Genomic DNA, 23,543 nt, shown 5'->3' with positions numbered 1-23,543 from the left:
CTGTTATGGCATGCCGGTTTGGCTCAGTGAATAGAAAAGGCATATATTACAAAAGGCATATATTAATACAAAGATAACAAAGTATCTATTTATGGAGACAATACAAACATACAAATACTCACCATACGCAGGTTGTTTGTTCTGGCCTCCCAAGAATTCCTACTAATATTACCTCCCATTCCTCTCCAGAATAAGTCAGAACCTACTCGGGGAAGATAAAACAAGGTAAGAAAACAAATTACTATAAAAAAAGGATACTATTATACTGCTGACATTATCAAGGTCTTTAATTCTAGTTAGGACCTACAGAAACAACCATCAATTTATGCTAATTTTTCAAGTTTTGTTATTATTTTTAAGTCATTTTTAATTTTTCAATTACATTCACATACATTATATTAGTTTCAAGTGTATGCTCCGGTGATTAGACCTGTAACTTCTTAAGTGACCATCCTGATAAAACTGGTACCCATTTGACACCAATGTTATTAGTGTCAAATACATTACATCCCAGTGACTATTTTGTAACACATATTTCACCCATTGCCCCAACACCCATCCCATCTAGCAACAATCAAAATGTTTTCTGCATCTATGAGTCTGTTTCTTTTCCTTTCTGGCCTCTGGTAAAAGCTGGAAGACCTGCTGGACAAATTGAAAGAGTTGTAAGCACTTATGAGTCTGTATCTGTTCTGCTTGTTTATTTTGTTTTTCAGATTCAATTAATTGTTGGTATGTATTTATTGCATTTTATTGTTCATATTTTTGATTTTTAAATTTTCTCTTCTTAAAGAAGCCCTTTAACATTTCATGTAATACTGGTCTTGTTTGGGAAGCTCTTTATCTGTCCTTCAAGTCTAAATGATAGTTTTGCTGGATACAGTATCTTGGTTGTAGGATCTTTTTGTTGTTATGGAGCATATTACAGATGTCCCCCATTTTCTCAACTTTTCCCCCCTCAAACCTGCCCCAGCCCCATTCCAGGCAATCACCACACTACTATCTGTGTCCATGGGCCATCTATATAGTCATATACATTATTTGGTTAAACTCTTCCCTTACCTCTGAGATTCATCACTCTGTTCTATGCTTCCATGTCTCTGGACCTATTTTGTTTGTCAGTATATTTTGTTCATTACATTCCACATATAAGTGAGATCACATGATACTTGTCTTTCTCTGACTGGCTTATTTCGCTTAGCATAATACTCTCCAGGTCCATTCACGTTGTCGCAAAGGATAGGAGATCCGTGTTTATTTACAACTGCTTAATATTCCATTGTGTAAATGTACCATAGCTATTTTATCCACTCATCTACTGATGGGCACTTGGGCTGTATCCAGGTCTTAGCTAAACAACACTGCTATGAATATAGGGATGCATATATTCATTGATTCCTGTTTCAGGATTCTTAAGACATAGTCCCAGCAGTGGTTTGCTGGGTCAAATGTCAGTTCCATTTTTTGTTTTTTAAGGGAATTTTATACTGTTTTCCACTATGGCTGTCCCAGTCTGCATTCCCACCAGCAATGGACTAACTTTCCCTTTTCCCCACATCCTCCCCAGTACTTGTTACTTTTTGCAACCTGTTACAAGTGTGAGGTGATACCTCATTGTCATTTTCATATCTCTGTTGACTAGTTATGTTGAGCATTTTTTCACATTTCTTGGCCATCCATATGTCCACTTTGGAGAGTTTATATTCAGGTTCTTTACCCATTTTTTAACCATTCCACCTTCCTTTTGTTGAGTTGTATAAATTCTTTATATATTTTGGGAATTAATCTACTATCAGTTGTATCATTGACAAATATGTTCTCGGATACATTTGGTTCCCTTTGCATTTTGAGGATGGTTTCTTCTGCCATGCAGCAGTTTTGTTTTAGTCCATTAACCCTTTGTACTCGCTTGCTTTTTCTCGATTCCTTTATTCTACTCGGGATTTAATTTTTTAAATACCCCAGATTTTACAAAGTGCGGCAGTAGAATAAAAAACTGGAGTTTCTTTTCATACAAACTTATTTATTTGGATTTTTTAATATTTCAAATTATTGATACATTCAAAGAGTAATTTTAATCTAATTTTTCATGGTGTGATATTTTTTGAAACATTCACCCACATGAAGACCTGGTTTACATTCACATGTTTCGCAAATATAAATTGTCTCTCTTCTTCCTCCTTTGATTTTTCTGTTAGAACAAACAACACAATCTTTGTGTTTTTTGTTAGGGTGAGGTGTGATTATATGGAGCTTTCCATCTAAACGTTGCTCTAAGTTAGTGGATAATAATCTACCCCTGGAAGTTAGTGTACTATCTCTGAATTCTCCAACAAGATCATGTACTAGTTTCCTAATAAATTTCACATGCGTTATCGGTTTTTCATTTTTTCTTTTTTGGCATCAGTTGAGACGGCATTTACATTTTACTTGTCCTTTCATGCTAATGAAAACAAGAAAAGATACCGGGAAAATAGACAAAAATCCCCCTCCCTCCCCCCGCCCCCCGGCCGCGGTGAAACTACGTGTCGAGTGTGGCTCGACATACGAGCTGCTACCGATGCTAACCGTGTCGAGTCACACTCGACATCCAAGTGCAAAAGGTTAATTTTGTCCTTTGTTTCTCTTGCCTTAGGAGATGTACCAGTGAAAATTCTGGTACATGAAATGTCTGAGATTTTACTGCCTATGTTTGCTTCTAAGACTTTTATGGTTTTGTGTCTTACATTTCAGTGTTTCACCCATTATGAGTTTATATTCTTGTGTATGGTTTAAGTTGGTGGTGTCTTATTTTTTTGTTGTTGTTGCATGTACTTGTCCGATTTTCCAACACCATTTATTAAACAGATAATCTTTACTCCATTGTATGCTCTTGCCTCCTTTGTCCAATATAACTAGATCAAAAAGACATGGGTTTAGCCCTAGCCATGTTGGCCTATGGACTGAATGGTCCTGGGTTTAATTCCAGCCAAGGGCACATGCCAGGGTTGCAGGTTCAATCCCCAGTAGGGGGCTTTGCAAGAGGCAGCTGATCAGTGCATCAGTAATTCTCCCACATCATTAATGTTTCTCTTCCTCTCTGAAATCAATTAAAAAATAAAAAAAGACATGGGTTTATTTCTAGGCTCTCTGTTCGGCGTCATTGATCTATGTCTGTTCTTGTGCCGGTACCAGCTGTTTTGATCACAACGACTCTGTAGTATAGTTTGATTGCTGCAACTATTCTGGGTCTTCTTTGGTTTCATATAAATTTTTGGAATACTTGATCCATATCTGTGATATACGCCAATGGTATTTAAATAGGAATTGCATTGAATCTATAGATTCCTTTGGGTAATATGGACATTTTAATGATGTTCATTCTAACAATTCATGAACACAGTGTATGCTTCAACTCATTTGTATCTTCCTCTATTTCTTTCTTTAATGTCCTATAGTTTTCCAAGTATAGGTCTTTTGCCTCCTTGGTTAAGTTTATTCCTAGGTATCTTATTTTTGTTGTAATAATAAATGTGATTTAAAAAAAATATATTTTATTGATTTTTTTTACAGAGAGGAAGGGAGAGGGATAGAGAGTTAGAAACATCAATCAGCTGCCTCCTATACACCCCCTACTGGGGATGTGTCCGCAACCAAGGTACATGCCCTTGACTGGAACTGAACCTGGGACCCTTCAGTCCGCAGGCTGATGCTCTATCCACTGAGCCAAACCAGTTAGGGCTGGGATTTTTTTTTTTAGTTTACCTTTTTTTGTTAGTTCATTATTGGTGTATAAAAATGCCCTAGACCCCAACCATTGTGTCTAGTGGTTGAGCGTGGACCTAGGAACTAGAAGTCGTGGTTCGATTCCTGGTCAGGGCACAATAAAAAAAAAAGAGAGGGATAGAATTAGAAATATCGATCAGCTGCCTCCTGCACACCTCCCACTGGGAATGTGCCCACAATCAAGGTACATGCCCTTGACCGGAATTAAACCTGGGACCTTTCAGTCCACAGGCCAACGCTCTATCCACTGAGCCACACTGGTTAGGGCTCTCTTGCTGCTTTTAAGATTCTCTCTTTCTCTCCGACCTTTTGCATTTTAATTATGTGTCTTGGTGTGGGCCACTTTAGGTTCATTTTGTTTGGGACTCTGCACTTCATGGACTTCTATTTCCTTCTCCAGGTGAGGCAAGTTTTCTGTCATTTTTTAAAAATAGTTTTTCAATTTCTTTCTCTTCTTCTGGCACCTCCATGATGCAAATGTTGGTGGACGTGAAATTGTCTTTGAGGCTTATACTACCCTCATTTTTAAAATTTGTTTTCTTTAAATTATTATGCACAATGAAGAATATTATAGACAACAGAGTTCTTCCCACCACAAAATTATTTATACTCATTGATTCAGCTAGAAACACCAGCTTGAAGAGGTAGTGGTATATTCCATATGTAATAATTTGCTTACAACAAACAATTGTCTTATAATGGGACATATTGAAGAAAACATTGTCTCATAAGTCTTTTTTGTTCTTTTTAGTCTCAATCACTACAAGTTCAAGGTACTTTTGACAGAATCCTAGTGTGCTGAATGGCCTGATGAATGCATTAAATCAAACAGTGTGTTTGTATTTGGGAAATACTCTTAGATCCACACAAATGTTGGTTGGGTTGTGGATTTCATATTTCTCCCACTGACACGATGACATTTGAAGAACATTTGTTATGAAAGTTTCACACCAATTTTGTTTTGCTCCTTTTTCATTAGCCACTATGCCTCCTTCTCTCTTTTCTTTGCTGTTCCGCTGCTCTCTTTTCTCTGTCTGCCATCTTCTGCTGCCTCACAACTTCTTCTGCTTGCCAGGCTGCACCTTCCTCTTCTTCCATGCATTGGTATTTTCCTGCCAGGTATCCAAGTCACCTAATTCAGGTGATTGATGAATAAATGGTATATCGCGTGTAGCTGCTAATCTACTCGAGAAACCTGTGCTACCATCTGGGATGCCAAAATTTAATGGTTCTCTCCTCTTCATAATGATTTTCTGAGTTTTCCTTATAGTTGGTGTCATGTCCTTAAAATAGTCAGGTTCCAGTTGTTCCAAAGCATTTTGTTGTGTTGCCACATTCATATTCCCTCCTTCAATCTTTATACTGGTGGGAGCATCTTCATCCCAGGAAGTCCACTCTTAAACATCTGTCTGTTTGGGAACTGATGAATAATCAACTGTAGTTGGCAAAGTTATTTGGTCTCCACTAATTTCCGTCCTCTGTCAGATCCGAATATTAATCTCTTTAGGAATGAGAATAATGTCACTAAGCAGGTACAAACTTTAAATAACCGAAACTGTGTGATAGCCATGATGGGAATTAAAACCTGCCCCATCTCCCACCCGGTGGAGGCTCTGAGCTATGGGCCACACATGAGACAGAGCGCGTACACACACACACACACACACACACACACACACACACACACACACACACACACGCGCGGTGCGTGCTCGCTGCTGGTCACCTCTTCATTTGAGCTTGTGCTCTGCCGGCTCAGTCCCAGCCTTGCTCATGCTCATTCAAAACCGGGTGTCGTCGCTACCGCGCAGCTGCCATGGCCACCGCCTCTTCCCTCTACCTAATTTTTTTTTTGCTGTTTTGATTGGATAGTTTTTGCTTCCTTACAGTACAAATTGCTGTTTTGATTCTCAGCTTCATATACTTTACTGTTATGTTCAGTTCATGAATCCTTCATCTCTGGCTGGTTCCTTTTTATGGTTGGCATTTTTTGTTTTATGCTGTTGAAGTTCTAAGTTCATCTACTCTTCCACTAAGTTCAAGGAGCATCCTTATAACCAGTGTTTTGAACTTCACATTTCATAGTCCCAGTGGCACTGCCTCCCCATTCACCTGAGCTGGGCACTCCAGGCGTGCTCCCCATGAGGGCTGTGTATACTCTTCTGTTGTAGTTGACCCTCGAGTGCTGTTGGCACATCAAAGGGAGGGATTTATTGCCAGGCCAATCAGCTAAATGTGTGGCTGTAACCAACATGGGGGATAGGTTGTGCAGGGCCCACTCCATGGAGCATGACTTAACTTCAGCAGGGCTCTGGTGCCTGCTGCATCCACCCCTTGAGTGTGTTACTTGTGGAAGGTGGTGGAGTAGTGCTTCCATGTGGTCTGAAGCTGGCTCTGGGGCCTCTTGCAGCATCCAGGCCAAAGTCAACTGCTGCCTGGGCGAGGGATTAGCTCATACTTCAGAATTTCCTAAAATTTGTGGTATGAGCTATAAGGCGATCTGCAGATGGCTGCTCTTTGTGCTGGTGCCCAGGTGAGGCCAAGCTGTGAACCAAGGCCGATTGCGGCTAGTGCCAGGACAGGGGCCACTTAACATGAGAGCCAGGGCACTCTGGGGCCAGATGCTGTTTGTTTGAGGGATTTTAGGAAATTCTGAAGTATGAGCTAAGACAGGCCATTGGTATGCAAAAGCCACTGGAAATAGCTTGGGTGGGCCTATAAGTTAGGTTGTGTGGGATTTCAGGCTGGGCAAACAGTGATAGCCAGCTTGATGGAAACTCAGATGTAGTGCCAACTTTCGGTCTGTGTGTGGGGAGGGCTCATCAAAGGAACCATGGCCTCTGCCAGCACTTCTGTTTGTGAGAAAGGTGCCCCTCCAGGTCTTGCCCCGATGCCAGCAGTCCGGTTCCTCCACATATGTCCGTGGTGCCTTTCCAGCTGCAGCCTCAGAGGAGGATGAGGAAGTCTGAGAATGGGCCTATCTGGAACTCGGGCAGCTCTGTCTGCCTCAGCCTCAATCCCCACTGGTTCCTAAAGGCTGACGTCATGGGGCTTCTCTTCCGAGCACTGGAACCCTGGGCTGAGGGGCTGAGACCCCCTGCTCCACAGGGAGGACCTCCGCAGTTACAATATTCCTCCAGATTTTTACCCACAAGTGGGTGTGGGACCAGCCGATTCTACGTCCCCACCCCTCCCACCAGTATTGACGTGGCTTCTTTATATCCTTAGTTGTAGGACTTCTGTTCAGCTAAATTCCAGGTGGTTCTGAATGATGGCGATTCTGTAGTACAGCTGTATTTGTGATGTGGCTATCAGAAAATGTGAGTACCTGTGCCAATAACTTGATCAAAATAATAGTGTGATTCAGGTCTCCCTTCAGGGCAGCTCCTGCACTCCCAGTGGTGCCTGGAATCCCTGGGCACAGACTTCCCTGCTGTCGCTGGAAGAATTTGAGCTATTAAAAAATATATTTTGTTCTTTGTTTTACAAAATGAAAATGTAGAATTGTAAGGATTTTATTGTTTGTATACCAATTACTATTATGTAACTTTTATGGTTTACGTTTGTGCTAGGTTTTAAGAAATGAGGTTTCACATGAACTTTTAGGTAATAAAATCATAGGAGTGCTGTGTCGAGCATCTTCCCAAGTCCTTGAAACTAAAAAAGCTCTTGCTGATGATAATAAATGAGGGAGGTGGTGAAAGGATACTCTCAGCCCTGTAGAACTTTAATGTCAACATGCATCAGTCTAACAGAGAGGGCTAAGCCACACGGCACTGCAGAGGGTCAGGATTTGTGCCGAAGAGTTCTTACCTGGATGCATGTGATTGTATCAGAATGTGCAGTGGTGATTTTTAAAAAATTGACTTACCGAGAAGTCTTTCATCACTATTAGAGAAAAAAAAAAATCTAGTGGTCTCTTTCGCAGGTAATGATACTTCTCTGGAGAGAGAGAGAGAGAGAGAGAGAGAGGGAGAGAGAGAGAGGGAGAGAGAGAGAGGGAGAGAGAGAGAGGGAGAGAGAGAGACACATAGACATATATTGGTTAATTTCTATATTTAAGAAAAAATATTTACACTGAAAACATAAATTAACTGTTCCTTAAATATATTTGCTTTGTGTTTTGCTTATTTTGCTGAGGTAAAGTAACCCGATGCTCTTTCTAGTCAACATTCTTCTCTTCTACTGAAAGCTTTGATGATGAAGACTGTGTAAACATACCACGCTCCACCTTCCCACGCTGGATGCTGATCCTTTCACCCTACCATTGCTACCCCGTTTATCAATGTTTCCATGGGTTGGCAGCCAGCCAGCTGTAATATCTTCTTTCCAGACTAGGGACTTCAGTGTTAGGCTCTCTTGTCTGTGCATAGCATAACCCCCACCCAGTACTATCCATATTTCAAGAAAAGGAAATATGCTCATTACAAAAAGGCTACAGAGCTCTCTAAATAAGCTGAGAGGAGAACATTAAGTTGTCTTGTAACAATAAACTTCTATTTTTCTAAAATATTTCTAAAGCATGTCAAACTCAGGTTTTATGAATTATGAAATATACCTGTTCAGAAACAATTTGCTTACCCGGGGCTGGACTTCCTGTCATTTGTTTCTTCAGTAACATCTTCCTCTTCGGAACTGCTGTCTTGGAAACGAGGGGCTACATGCCAGGCAGTCTGACCAGGTTTCACTGTTTCAACTCTATAGGTCTCTGTATTGTCATGACCATAAAAGATGACAGGATTGTAATGAATAACCAAGTATTTGTGAACATACTCATTTCATTATTTTCACCATGTTAGTATATGTCTACACTTACAATATCTTAATCATTAAGAATAGATAGTATCGCCGAAACCGGTTTGGCTCAGTGGATAGAGCGTCGGTCTGCGGACTGGAAGGTCCCAGGTTCGATTCCAGTTAGGGGCATGTGCATTGGTTGCGGGCACATCCCCCGGTGGGGGTTGTGCAGGAGGCAGCTGATCGATGTCTCTCTCTCATCGATGTTTCTAGCTCTCTATCCCTCTCCCTTCCTCTCTGTGAAAAATCAATAAAATATATTAAAAAAAATAATAGATAGTATCTTTTGAGATATTTAAATACTAACAGAGAAGGTACTATCATTTTTTTTGGCATTGCTAGGGTAAACTGATAAGGAACACAACAATATTATTAAAAGATATAAAAACTAGTAGTTTATGAATGGGCATCATAGTTTAAAAACAAACAAGCTAAGTGTTGTACCTGTGCTAGCACGAGAAGCCTTAAATAGAACCCACTGCAGTGAAACCAGATTTCCTTCATGTTTATTCATAAACTAGAGGCCTGGCACATGAAATTCGGGCAAGGGTGTGTGTGTGTGGGGTCCCCCTCAGCCCAGCCTGCACCCTCTCCAATCTGGGACCCCTTGGGGGATGTCCAAGTGCCGGTTTAGGACTGATCCCGGGGATTGGGCCTAAACTGGCAGTCGGACATCCCTCTCACAATCCTGGACTGCTGGCTTCTAATCGCTCACCTGCCTGGTCACCCCTTACTGCCCCCCTCTGCTGGCCTAGTCGCCCCAACTACCACCCCCGCCAGCCTGGTCGCCCCCAACTGTTCCCCAAGCCAGCCTGGTCACCCCTCCCTGCGCCCCCGTCGGCCTGGTCACCCCACGTAGCCTGCTGTTCAGTCGTTTGGTTGTCCCTCACTAACCCCCCTGCTGGTCACCCCACACAGCCTGCTTGTTCAGTCGTTTGGTCGCCCCTCACTAACCCCTCTGCCGGTCTGGTCGCCTCACGCAGCCTGCTTGTTCAGTCGTTTGGTTGTCCCTCACTAACCCCCCTATTGGCCTGGTTGTAGGCAGCCATCTTGTGAGGGTGTGAGGTTTAATTTGCTTATTACCTCTTTATTATATAGGACGAGGAAAGAGACATATGTGTACACTTTCAATTTCCAAAACCTCTTTCTAGAACTGCTGAAAAAGCTACGAACATTCACTGCATGACCCCAAAACATTCCAAGTACTTAAAGCACATCTCCCAGGTTGCTGAGGTGTCTTAGTACTTATTTTAAGACCTTTTTCTCACAACTGGCTCTCATAAGTAGAATGAGATATGCAGGACATATACAATATTGTGTCTTATTTAGAACAATATTTGAAAAACTACTAGATTGTTGTATATCCTGTAGGAATACCACAGAGCTGGCATTTAATATTTTACAGCTAAATACATGGATGCTATTTTAACTGCTGATCTTTAAGTAGAATCCACTGTAGTTAGGTGTGGATGGATTCTCCTCTATCCTACTTTTCACAATGAAGTTTCAGAAAAGCTGCACTTCCAATCTGAACACTAGGTAAAGAGCAGCCTTAAGGAACAGGGTTGTTTTATTTTATTTTATTTTTTAAATATATATTTTTTATACATTTCAGATAGGGAGGAAGAAGGAGAAAGAGACTGAAACATCAATGATGAGAGAGAATCATTGATTGGCTGCCTCCTGCACACATCCTACTAGGGATCGAGCCCGCAACCCAGGCATGTGCCCTTGACCAGAATCGAACCTGGGACCTTTAGTTCCAAGGTGGACAGTCTAAACACTAAGCCAAACCGGCTAAGACATAGGAATAGGGGTTTTAACTTTTGTACCATGTTGGCCTTCAGCAGTAACCTCCTGAAATGGAATAACAATACTGGTACTGGTATTTTTCTCTAGGTTCTGGCAAATCTTCAAGGATAAAGTTTGAAACAACTGGGATATCCATGAAATAGCACATTTACATAAAGCCAAGGTTACCTATTTCTTCCTTTCTCCTACCATATAGTAGGCTTCTGTAAATAAGTCATGGCTTCTCCAACTGCAATTAAGATATGAAACTATTAAAAAATTTTTTTAATTGATTTCAGGGAGGAAGGGAGAGGGAGATAAAAACATTGATGATGAGAGGGGATCACTGATCCACTGCCTACTGCATGCCCCACACTGGGGATCGAACTCACAACCCGGGCATGTGCCCTTAACAGGAATTGAACCTGGGACCCTTCAGTATGCAGGCCGATGCTCTATCCATTGAGCCAAACCGGCTAGGTCAAGATATGAAATTATTTAAATATATGACTCTTCAACAGAAGGTATGCTGCACATTATTCTTTAGCTTCCCTTCATATGCTAGAAGTTTGCTCCCTTAGAGCAGAAACAATGTTCTACTGTGTTAAACACAGGTCCAGGAACATTGATGGTCATGTGATATAGAACCTATTGTTTATCTAGGTGCAAGAAAGAAGAGTTTCTACATTACACTTAATGTAGACTCAGTCAGTTAAGTTTAAACTGCCTAGAATGAAATAGTAAAAAAAGAAAAAAAATACCTTCTTTTACATCTTTTGTGTCTGAATCAAAAAAGGAAAATGTGAACCCGCTGGGCTGCTCGGCCCCCGTCACTGGAGCTGCAGGGACATGGACTTGCTTTGCTTTCTCTTCATCACAGTCCACATAGGGCACGTCTTTCTTTTCATTATCTTTTGTGGTTTGGAATATTTCTTTTAAGTCCATAGTGATGTTGTAATACATCTCTTTTGACACTGTAGGTAGCTTCTCAGCTTCCTCTCTTTTCTTCTTTCGCTTTGCTTTACTGCATTTGACATAGACATGTGCACCACAATGAAACAGTCAGTTTTTGGACAGTCTCCAGGAGTCAAGAAAGTAAAACAACATGGATTACTTTACTTCCATCCTTTCAAAAACCAGTAGGACCCACATAAATAAAACTCTACTTATAACAGCACAGTCATAGTCTACCTCTTAACCTGCGAACTACGATTCAGAAATTACAGCTAAGATATTAGCTTTGAGTAAGAAAACTCACTTAATGTGCCTCAGTTATCTCATCTGTAAAATGAACATGTTAAACCAGGTGACTTCTAAGGCTTTTTCCAGTTCTAAAATTCTGTAACTTTTACAAAACTGGTGTAAAAGAATTTAGGTATAATTCTGTTTTAAAAATGAATTATAAATATGCTAAGTCTAGTTTGTTTCGGGATGAAATTTGTATATTACCATAGACCTGCTCTATACTTAGGAATATGCTTTTTTCTCTTTGATCTTAGATAAAAAGTTACATGGCAGTTTCCAATATCAACTTCTTAGCTAATAAAAGATTAAATCCCTTTTTCCTATTAGAGCTGACTCTATGTAACAGGAGTAATATCAGGGCAAAAATTTAATTATATTACTAAAATAGTAAGTGAACAAGATGTCTTAAATGATCATCTTATTGGTGGAGATTATCTCATAGTAAGAAATTTTTAATACTTCCAATCTAGCTACAATTTAAGACAGCTATGCCTCCTATGAAAGCAAACTCGTTAAAAAATGGCATCCTTAAGACAGTCCTAAGTGATTATCATTGAGCTACGATGGAGTGGTTTTCAAGTGTTCCAATGATCCTTTGATACTTCTTTCTCTAAGAGGTGGGATGAATTCCCCCATTCCTTGAGTGTGGGCTGTACTCCACCTCTTTACCTAATGGAATAAGACGGATGTGATGGTGTGTGACTACTGATACTAGGGTCATAGAAGGCTCTTTGATTTCCTCCTTGCTCTTTCCCGTTTCTGGTTCACTGCATTTGGGGAACAGCTGCCATGTTGTGAGGGAACTCAAATAGCTAAGTAGAGAGGCCAGTGAGGCAAGGAAGTGAGGCTTCCTGCCAACAGCCATGTGCCTGACCCATCTTGCAAGCAGATCTCAAGCCCTCAGATACTATCGCCCTAGCTGACATCTGACTCCAACCTTGAGAACCCTGAGCCAGAACTCCTAGTGGAGCACTCAAATTCCTGGCCAGAGAAATCAGAACCTAACATATTCTTGAGGGCTCAAGCTGTTGAGTTTTGAGGCAATTGTTAATACAGCAATACATAACTGGTACAGATTTGGGGACCTAAAAATAGGGTGAGGCTGTAACATAAAGCTAAAACGTAGAAGTGGCTTCAGAGCCCGAGTAATGGGCAGAAATTGGTAGGTCAGTGAGGGTATTATCAAAAGCCTGAAGAGCCTTAAGAAGACTTACTCGGAACTACATGGGCACTGACGAGGCTGCAGGAAGGTTGTGCTGAAAGTGAGTCTATTGGAAATGCAGGAAAGGGGATCCTCCTATGCAGCGACAGAAAGGTTAGTAACACTGTCACCTTTATTAACACGGGAAGTAGAAATGTACCTAATGAACAGGTGATCTAGCTAAGGAGATGTCTAGGAAGGTGATGAAGTCATTTGCTGGTTTCTGCTTGCTGTTTACCATAAAAGCTGAGCAGAGACAGTGAAACTAGAGAAAAAAAATTTGTCAGGAACCAGCATCTCATGGTTTTGAAGACTCTTGATCTCAAGAAAATGACATGAAATTTAATAAATGGCTTCTAAGCAAAGATCAAATCTAAGACTCTCAGAAAAAGATAGTCTAAAGCAGGTGTTGGCAAACTATGGCGCACGGGCTAAATCCAGGTTGCTGTCTATTTATATAAGTACCACAAATTAAGAATATTTTTTATAGTTTAAAATGGTTGGAAAAAGAACTAAAAGATGATTTTGTGACATTCATAAATTATATGTAACAGATGTGTCTTTCTCATAGTTTTACTTAAACACAGGCACCCTTATTTGCTACAAAGGCAGAGTGAATTTACTGCAGCAGACCATCTGACCCTAAGCAGGAAAGTATGTACACTCCATTCTACATATAAGACATCTGTCTTAGAGCCCACAAACTTCAACTTCACATAGCCCAGAAACTGTTCTGATAATAAGCCTTGAAAGGAGTTTAAAGATGATGTCTCTTAACAGAAGACCACAGTAAAGGAAAAAAGCTGACCTCAAAATGATTTCTAATGTGGCTTTTGTCTAACGAATGAACCCAAGAATATGCACAGGAGACTCATGAATATTTTAAGAGGATTATATTAAAATAAACTCTTCTAGCTAGAATGGCTAAGTACAAAGACAGTCAACAACAAAGAGGCTTTCAGACTCCCATATTTCTACAAGCACCATTCAGGCTGAGACAATTACTCAGCCGTGGCCATGTAGTTCTGTTGGTTAGGATGTTGTCTGGATATGCCAAGGTTGCGGGTTCAATGTCCAGTCAGGGCACATACAAAAATCAACCGTGAAAGCATAAATAAGTGGAACAATAAACTGATGTCTCTCTCTCAAATCCATATATATAAAAGGATGACACAAAAGGCAGAGTCAAGAACTATGGAGAATTATTCTAATAAAAGAGCTCACAACATTTGGCTGCCTAGATTTCAGAGCTCCTATGGACCAGTGACTCTTTCTGCCTCCTGTTTTCTCCGCTGAATAGTAGGGCTTATAGTAGACTGGTTAACCTATGCTCATCCCACCATGCCATGTTCCCAGGTCTTCTAGTCAAAAGGCCTCACTCAAGATGTTGTACTAACAACAGGTAAGCCTGATCTGCACTTAGATCTTATTTGGAGGACAACATTCTGGATTTTAAACTAATAATGTAAAGAGCTGAGACTTCTGGAAGAGTCTAGAGAGAAGGAGAAAATATTATGCATGTGGTAGGAATGTAAACAATTTGTGGCCAGAGGGTGGATTGTCCTGGTTTTAAATATGTCTACAAATTCCTCAATACTTCTCTCTTCAAGAGATGGCACTTAAACTCCCCATGAAAGTATCGGTTGACAGTGATTTGGTTCAAGAAAATTAAATAAGCCCTAGCCGGTTTGGCTCAGTGGATACAGCGTCAGCCTACAGACTGAAGGGTCCCAGGTTCGATTTCGATAAAGGGCATATGCCCAGGTTGCGGGCTCGATTCCAAGTTTAGGGCTTGCAGGAGGCAGCCGATCAATGATTCTCTCTCATCATCAATGTTTCTATCTCTCTCTCCTTCTCCCTCCCTCTCTGAAATCAGTGTGTGTGTGTGTGTGTGTGTGTGTGTGTGTGTGTGTGTGTGTGTATATATATATATATATATATATATGTTTTAAAAAAAGAAGATTAAATAAGACTGATGTCAGTGTGTGACTCTAAGACTAGGTAATAAAATACACGATGGCTTCCTCCTTCTCTGTTTTCAGTCACGTGGTCTGGGGAAGCCAGCTGTCATGTTACGAGGGCACTTAAGCTGTCTAATAGAGAGGCCAACAAAGTAAGGAATTGGCCAAAAGCCATGTGAATGAGCCATCTTGGAAGCAGACCCTACGGGCTCAGTTAGACCTTCAGAGACTGAAGCCTCAGGCAATGTTTTGACTGTAACCTCCTTTTAAAAATGTTTTTATTAATTTTTAGAGCAAGAGGAAGGGAAAAGGAGAGAAATATCGATGTGAGAAAAAAATGTCGATTGGCTGCCTCGCACATGTGCCCTGACCAGAGATTAAGCCTGCAACCTGGGCATGTGCCCTGACCAGAAACCAAACCGGCAACCTTTGGTGTATGGGATGACGCTACAACAACGGAGTGACACCAGCCAGGCCTTGACTGCAACCTCTTGAGAAACCCTGGCCAGAACCACTTAAAGAAGCTGCTCCCAAATCCTGGATGTAGAGAAACCCTGAGATAATAAATGTTTCTGGTGTAAAGGTGCTAAGTTTTGGCCAATTTGTTATGCATCAATAGATAAGCCTATATGTAAATAAAAACTAATATATTATACAAAATATCCCCTACTTATGTACCATTGTGATAACCTTAAATAACATACCAAATTTTTATATTGGTTCTACTTTGGTCTGATATGTGATTCTTTTTAAAAGTAACCTTTAATTTTAGAATAATTTTAGATTTACCAAACAGTTGAAAAGAAAGTAGTGTTCACCTAGTTTCTTCTCATAGTATCACCTTATATAACTATAGTACAATTACCCAAACTAAAAGGTTAACCTTGTTGCATTATTATCATTTCACCAGTTTCTCTACAAATGTCCTTTTTGTTACAGGATTTAATTCAGGATACCACATGTCTTTAGTGGTAAGGCAGGGGAAGTTACTGTTTGCCTCATGTATTTGGCACATTTAACAAACTGACAGCATATTTAGAGGAAAGCGAAGCTCCTACCACACTAGAGTAGTGGACTGAATGGTTGTTCCCCAGGAGACATGTCCAGGCCCTAAACCCTGGAAACTGTATTACCTTCATTGGAAAAAGGACTTGGTAGAGTAGTTAAGGACCATGTAACAAAGAGACTACCCAGGATTATCCAGGTCGGCCCTAAATGCAGTCACAAGCATCCGTATAATGAGCACAAAGATGACACACACACAGAAAAGAGGAGGAGGCCATGTGAGGGTGGAGGCAAAGGATGAAGCAATGTAACCACAAACCAAGGCATACCATGGACTGCTGGCAGGAACCGAGGCTGAGAAAGAGATGTGAAATGATTTCAACCTGAATCTTCAGAAGGAATGCAGCCCTGCCAATACCGTGATTTCAGAATCCTAGCCTTCAGAACTGTGAGGAAATACTTTCTGTGGTTGTCAGCTACGAAGTTTGCAGTAATCTGTTACAGCAGCTACAAGAAACTAACGTGAATAGGAGGCACCATGCTAGAGCAGGAGACACATGATCCTTCACATGCATGACATTCCTGTGTCCGAGGTAAGGCTCTTTCCACCACACCCATAACTCCACTCCTTTCTCTCCCCTGGTTTTAAACAAAACACAGTGGAGACCAATGGGTGGGATATTGATTACTATTGACTTTTCTCATTGTTTGCAGTGAGATTAATTCACATAATCCTGCTACTAAAAGAAGGAGCTTGACTTACCTTTCTTTTGGTTTATCATCTCTCTTTTTTTCATAATTGGCATGGTCATGCCTTGTTGGATCATAGTGTATGATGTCCCTATGTAAAAAAAAAAAGGAGTGATAAATTGGAAGAGATCAATTAGAAAACAAACACAAAAAGTTAATAGCAAATTATAATTCAACATCAGAGCCATTCCAACTTTTGAGCAAGACAATGCTATACAATATCAAAGAAAAATCTCATTAGAATATTTTAAATTATTTACTTTTAAGTTTCCCTGGACCTTTTTGTTAATATTAAAAATTATTTTAAACATACTAAAATATATAGAGATAAAATGATACACTATTGGAGTCTGCATAAAATATTTCAGTGGGTAAAGCAAGGGAAAGTGAGTAAAGGTAGAGAAAAGAAAGCTGGTCATATGTTGGTAATATAGAGGCTGGAGTACAAGGATTTCATTACACTAGTTACTCTAAATTACATGTTTAAAATTGTCCATAATAAAGAATTGTATTGAAAACACTTAATGGAAGCAATGCTGCTATGCTATCTAAGAGCATAGGCATTGAAATTATTTTAGATTAATTTCTTAACCTTTTGCACTCGGATGTCGAGTGTGACTCAACACGGTTAGCATCGGTAGCAGCTCGTATGTCGAATTGTATTGAATGTATCAATAATTTGAAATATAAAAAAATCCAAAATAAATAAGTTTGTATGAAAAGAAACTCCAGTTTTTTATTCTACTGCCGCGCTTTGTAAAATCTGGGGTATTTAAAAAATTAAGTCCCGAGTAGAATAAAGGAATCGAGAAAAAAGCAAGCGAGTGCAAAGGGTTAAAATTAAATCACTGGGTCAAAGGCAGATATGTATGTGTGTGTGTGTGTGTGTGTATATATAAATTTTTTTTTAAAAAAATATTTTTACTGATTTTTTACAGGAAGGAAGGGAGAGGGATAGAGTTAGAAACATTGATGAGAAACATCAATCAGCTGCCTCCTGCATGCCCCCCACTGGGGATCAAGCCTGCAACCAAGGTACATGCCCTTGACCGGAATCGAACCAGGGACCTTTCAGTCCACAGCCCGATGCTCTATCCAGTGAGCCCAACAGGTCAGGGGAGGCAGGTATATTTTTAAGGGTCTGATACATACTGCCATTAGGCCACCTCAGCAAGTTTAAAATGGCCTAGTTTTAAACTGAGTTCAGGAAGGCATTTATGGCAAAGAAAAAAAAGGTGGAATGGGACAGGACATAAACCATACTTAAATTTCTTAGCAGCTACTGATCCTTTGCTTGCAGAATTGCTAAAGTTGGTTTGCAAAATACTCTGCACAATATTCAAGGCTTTCAACTTTTCTGCAGTGAGCTCTTCTTTCTCAGTAGTTTTCTTTTCGTTTACCTCTTAAAGGGAAAAGGATAATTAGTGATCTCTTGGCAAATATAACTTGAGGAGTCTCAATCATCATACTTATCAATCACCTACACACATTAAGATATGCAGAAAGAAAGTGAAACCTCATTTTGCTAATGATCTCCCTATCCCCAAGACCCTCAACACCACAGTGTACCCGGAGCTGCATGGCCAACAAACAAAAATTCTCACTTTTATTTGTAATTATAAAAATTGAATCTGGATTTAATAGTTTTCATTGGCACATTTAACAGTTTTTAAGGTAAAAACTGACAAATGTATAGAAAGATACCAATTACAAAACTAAAGTTATTAACATTTTAGAATGTAATCTAAATGACATCTAGAAGTGAGAGATGGCCACTGTACTGGCGACCAGACGTTAGCAGACAGCTGTGCCAGCTTTGACCCGGCCATCGATACTGCCGGAAGAGCGCCCACGGTCCACAGCACAGGGCGTCACGGAAGGAGACGGCGGTCACCCTCAGCCTCAGAAAAAGACCAGGGAGGAAAGTAAACAGCTACTGTGGATGACAGATATAAGCCTTAGAGACCCTTAACTTTTTCCAGGATATAAACCAAAACACAGAATCTAAAACAAAACACTGATTTGAAAAAGTTATCAACAGAGATGTCCCAAACTTTCTAAGGGTTCCACGGAGGTATAGATCATGTTAAAATAAATCAAGAAATGCTTTATAAACCAGGCAAAGTGTAAGAAGGACAGACACAGTGATGGGAGGAGCACGTGGCAGGTAGGGGAAGACAAAATAAACACATATTTTTAAAAGTACAAAGAGTTTTATGCTGCATTAGATTGAACCATATGAACTACTAATTCAACAACTTTTTTTTCTTTTTTAAAAATACATTTTTATTTATTTTAGAGAGGAAGGAAGAGAGAGATAGAAATATCAATGATGAGAGAGAATCATTGATTGGCTGCCTCCTGCATGCCCCCCACTGGGGATCGAGCCCACAACCCAGGCATATGCCCTTCACCGCAATCGAATCTGCGACCCTTCAGTCCGCAGGCTGACACTCTATCCACTGAGCCAAGCCGGCTAGGGCTTCAACAACTTTTGAGTTGGAAAATGGCAATTTCAATTTTAACCTAATAATGACCACTAGGGTGTTTGCAGGCTGTCCGTGCCGCCTACTTGCAAACAGTATTTGCAATTCACTTGAAATGAGCCTCAAAAGCAGGGAAGAAAAAAACACACACAAGGACATGTGTCTGCATGCCTTAAGAATGGAAGTGCCATCAACAGAAACAGAAGGGTCTGGAGGAGCTGAGAGAGAAACTGAAGTTGGGACTTTAATTTTAACATGGGCCCAGGAATGCCTGTGAGAACTATCCATCAGGCACTGAGAAAAGAAGGAATAGGACTCCGTTGAGCAGTCAGAATCAAAGATGACCCAAATTTGGAAATTACCCGAATAAGAGAAGGCTAAAGCAACAAGAACTCACAGAAACCTGGGAAGAGCCTACACCTGGAGGTGAAGGGAAAATTAGACACCCAGGAAAGAAGAACACCAGAGTTGTGGTATAATGGAGAGCAAAGCAAAGAGAACATTTCACCAGTGACAAATGCTGTAGGTTGGCTGAAGAGGCTGATGTTAGAAAAAAATGACACTACATTTGGTGAAGTGGTAATTCACAGCGTTTGAGGGAGCACTTAACAGAAGAGCTGTAAAGAGACAGACCAAAGTGGCGGAAGTTAAGGAAGTAACCTCTCTGTGCAGCTTCTAAATGCAGGCTACTCCCAAGGTTCTGTCCATTCCTGTGTTCAACATGGGATTCTGAGTGAGAAGCTCTGAAGCATAACTTGTGTGGACCCTGGAGAATTTAATCCTTGAACTCTGGTTCCTGGTAATGTACATCACATAACAATCACCTCAAAGAATTGAAGTGTTATTCAAATCAGACTGTTTTTTCAGTAGTCAACTGGTTCTACATCAGATGTAATTTATTTTTTTCAAGTTTAGAACTAAAATCTTGGGAGTGGCAGCTCGAAAATTGGCAGGGTTGAAGGAATGGCTTCTTGGACCTATGAGAGCTTTTTCTGTAGAAAGAGGAATGGAGCTACAAGAAAGGGAAGATGAAGAAGTCTGCGAGAAAGGGGGTGGCGGGATGTATGAATGAGGGATTAAGATGCAGTTTAGGTTAACTCAAGAAGGAAAGAAAAAGGGAAGGTGTAAAGAAAGAAGTTCTGTGACTACAGAGGGAGCAGGGAGCTCACTTGAGGACAGGAGTAGGTCTAGAGAAAGCTTAGAACCACTGCTATGGAAGACGCTAAAGAAGTAAAAGAGTAGAATTTGGGTGCTTCTGATAGCATCATTACGGTTAGATATACCCAAATAAAGACACATCTAAGTAGAATGGTATTCAATAGCACATTCCTTTTTAAAATACCTGCACCCAGCATACACAGCAGGGAAGACGAATACTCTTTCAGAGTCAAGTGTGACTTAACTGTCTTTCATGGCCTCCCCTGGACCTCCAATTCCACTGCCAGACAGGGACCTCACCTCTTCTCTTGTGCCAGAGATGGCACAGAGAAAGACGGAGCCTCTGGTGGATGCCATCTTTTCCTCTCTTTTCTGTCAGCTTCAAGTAATTTAAATTTTCTAAATAAACTAATATGCGCACACGAACTCCAGGACCACTGAACAAGCTGTGCACTGGACAGTAAGCTTCCTGAGTCAGCAGAGCTTCTCCAGTGTTAAGCAAAAGCTAGACTGGAGGCTTCTCAGGGGCCCAGCTCTGACATCAGCATGGCGGACAATGAGGCATTTACCTTCCCGTTCTTCTTCACTGTCACTTTCTAGAAATCGGGCGTCCATGCGGAATCTGTCATCAGTGCCAAAGTGAGACTGCAAATTCATGAGCTACCAAGACAAAACACACACACAACTATGGCCACAGTCCCAAGAAATCGCTTCTAAAGAAGACTTTGCAGGTGCCCTCCCTCACTCTGAAATGACACTGTATGTTTCATAGCCTCACCTACCCATGAGCCAGTTGGAATGGCTGTGGGCGATTTACTCCCAAAACAAAGCTAAAAACTGGAGTGTGGGTCAAAGTCTTCCTGCATTTGCCTAGATTTAAGGGCTATGTTAAAAAATAAGGACATGTTGCAAGTGTTAGCATTTTCATTCTTTACTAACCTTCTGCCCAGCTCTGCCCTCGAACTGAGGCTTAATTCTGAACCTATTCCTGTCCTCTTCAGGGTCCGACTCCTCCTCACTGCTGCCAAACAGTGTCCCGGATGCTCGGCTCAGGAACTCCTGTGACAGGGATGACAGCAGAAACATGCATTAAAAGCGAAGGCAATCAGTGCTTCCTTCATTATGCAATCGTCCCTCACATTTAAGAACCAACAACCCAGGTGGCTCTCCCAGGAAAGGGTGGTGATGGTTAGAATGGGAACTCCTGACTCAGGCCAAGCAGAGGCTCCCCATGCAGCCCAAATGGGGGGTGAGGGCAGGGAGGGGGGAGGACGGCAGTTGTTATAAATGTGATGGTCTTAGGCTCTACAGCAGCGGTTCTTAACCTGTGGATCGTGACCCACAGGTTGAAAACAGCTAGCAGGGTCGCCTAAGACCATCGGAAAACACAGATATTTACATTACGATTCATAATAGTAGCAAAATTAGTTATGAAGTAGCAACGAAAAGAATTTTATGGTTGGGGTCACCACAACATGAGGCACTGTGTTAAAGGGCCGCGGCGTCAGGAAGGTGAGAACCACTGCTGCAGTGTGTGTGGTGACTAGGGAGCCCTGGCTTTCAGTGGCTCCCGGAGGACTTTACGTTGAGCCTGGCAGTTGTCTGCAGGTGTTGGTGTGCAAATGGATCTGCAGAAGTAGGAGTGCCCACAATGACACCCTGAACGCTTACTTTGATTGGGTTCTCTACCAGCTGGCTCTGCTCCCGAATGGACGTCTCTTCTGTGTCAATCTCACTGTCAGAACCAAAGATGATGTGTGTTGGCTTGTCCTCCGGAGGACCATCCTAGGGCGGTCATCAAAGGCATTGTAAGACAAGCCCTCATTTCCCTTCCTGGCCAAGTCTACTTCCCGTCCCTTTTTCTTGTCTAGTGAATGCCATCATCCAATTATTTTCCCAAGAGGGACACTTACGACTTCTCTGCATAACCAGCTGATCAAAGTCCCATCAATTGGCCCTTCTTGGTATCTTTAAATCTATTCCCATTGGTACTGTCTTGGTTCTGGCTCATGACCTTCCCAAAGGCTGTCCCTGGTTCCAGATTTGCCATTTGATTTCTTGATCATTATGGCCTGAATAACTTTCTCCAAACTGAGTTTGGCAAACTATTTCTGTAAAGGGTCACAAAGGATCTGTGGTCTGTCCTGTATTCTTTTTAAAAAAATGTAAAAACCTTTCTTAGCTTGGAAGCTGTACCAAGATAGGCTGTGGGCTGCATAGCCTGCGAGCTATAGTTTGCCAATTCCTACTCCAATATAGACACAATGAATCTTCATCTCTTCCTTTAAAATTATTCAGTCTTTTCACAGCCTTAAGAATAAAGTCCAGCCCTAATCGGTTTGGCTCAGTGGATAGAGCGTCGGCCTGCGGACTGAAGGGTCCCAGGTTCGATTCCGGTCAAGGGCATGTACCTTGGTTGCAGGCACATCCCCAGTAGGTGTGCAGAAGGCAGCAGATTGATGTTTCTCTCTCATCAATGTTTCTAACTCTCTCTCTCTCCCTTTCTCTCTGTAAAAAATCAATAAAATATATAAAATAAATAAAAAGTGCCGAAACCGGTTTGGCTCAGTGGATAGAGCGTTGGCCTGCGGACTCAAGGGTCCCAGGTTCGATTCTGGTCAGGGGCATGTGCCTTGGTTGCGGGCACATCCCCGGTGGGGGGTGTGCAGGAGGCAGCTGATCGATGTTTCTCTCTCATCGATGTTTCTAACTCTCTATCCCTCTCTCTTCCTCTCTGTAAAAAATCAATAAAATATATTTAAAAAAATAATAATAAAAAGAATAAAGTCCAGCCCGGCCGGCGTGTCTCAGTGGCTGAGCGTCGAGCTATGAACCAGGAGGTCGCTGTTTGATTCCCGGTCAGGGCACATGCCCAGATTGCAGGATTGATCCCCAGTGTGGGGGTGTGCAGGAGGCAGCCGATCCATGATTCTCTCTCATCATTGATGTTTCTACCTCTCTCCCCCTTCCTCTCTGAAATCAATAAAAATAAAAATAAAAAGCCCAAGCCCTGTAGACTCTTCACTGTCCCCATTTACCTCTCGTCTTATTTCTTGCCACTTCATACTTTAAACATTTCCGTCACACACATTCCCTTTTGTATAAATTGCTCCCTCTTCATGAAATGCCTTTCCTCTCCCTTCCCATCTTTACCTCTGCCCAATCAGAGTACACTGTTCTCACTAGCCTCCGTCTAGGCTGAGGAAACCCCTATTCCCATTCCCCTGACCCACCTGCTGCCTCCCAGTGCTGCCAGGGCACATGGGCATACTCTCCCTGCACTGCGGGGCGCAAACGTCACCTTCTGCGTACCACACTAAGAGCCAATACCTGAGGCAGGAACCATGTTTCTTGACCTCATTTTACAAACCTAGTACTTCCAGT

At 41.4% G+C, this 23,543-nt stretch overlaps 1 protein-coding gene and 1 pseudogene across 6 annotated transcripts in view; both read right to left on the bottom strand.

Moving 5' to 3' along the window:
- The window catches only part of NOL8 (nucleolar protein 8), a 50,043-nt gene that overhangs the window by 2,129 nt on the left and 24,371 nt on the right, over positions 1–23,543 (bottom strand). For all 5 annotated transcript variants that reach the window (XM_079791349.1, XM_079791350.1, XM_079791348.1 and 2 more), the window contains exons 8-16: positions 21,831–21,944; positions 21,099–21,218; positions 20,729–20,819; positions 17,779–17,917; positions 16,529–16,606; positions 11,115–11,377; positions 8,347–8,473; positions 7,637–7,707; positions 123–202 (exon numbers count right to left, since the gene is read on the bottom strand). In XM_079791349.1, coding sequence (XP_079647475.1) covers positions 123–202; positions 7,637–7,707; positions 8,347–8,473; positions 11,115–11,377; positions 16,529–16,606; positions 17,779–17,917; positions 20,729–20,819; positions 21,099–21,218; positions 21,831–21,944 — 1,083 coding nt within the window. The remainder of the gene's footprint in view (positions 1–122; positions 203–7,636; positions 7,708–8,346; positions 8,474–11,114; positions 11,378–16,528; positions 16,607–17,778; positions 17,918–20,728; positions 20,820–21,098; positions 21,219–21,830; positions 21,945–23,543) is intronic.
- Positions 183–5,350, bottom strand: LOC307111455 (receptor-binding cancer antigen expressed on SiSo cells-like; annotated as a pseudogene). Its single transcript has one exon. The product of its transcript is annotated as a receptor-binding cancer antigen expressed on SiSo cells-like (transcript).

The sequence above is a fragment of the Cnephaeus nilssonii genome (assembly GCF_951640355.1).
Source record: "Cnephaeus nilssonii genome assembly, chromosome: 14".
NCBI lineage: Eukaryota > Metazoa > Chordata > Mammalia > Chiroptera > Vespertilionidae > Cnephaeus > Cnephaeus nilssonii.
This window is presented reverse-complemented; position numbering and strand designations above follow the sequence as displayed.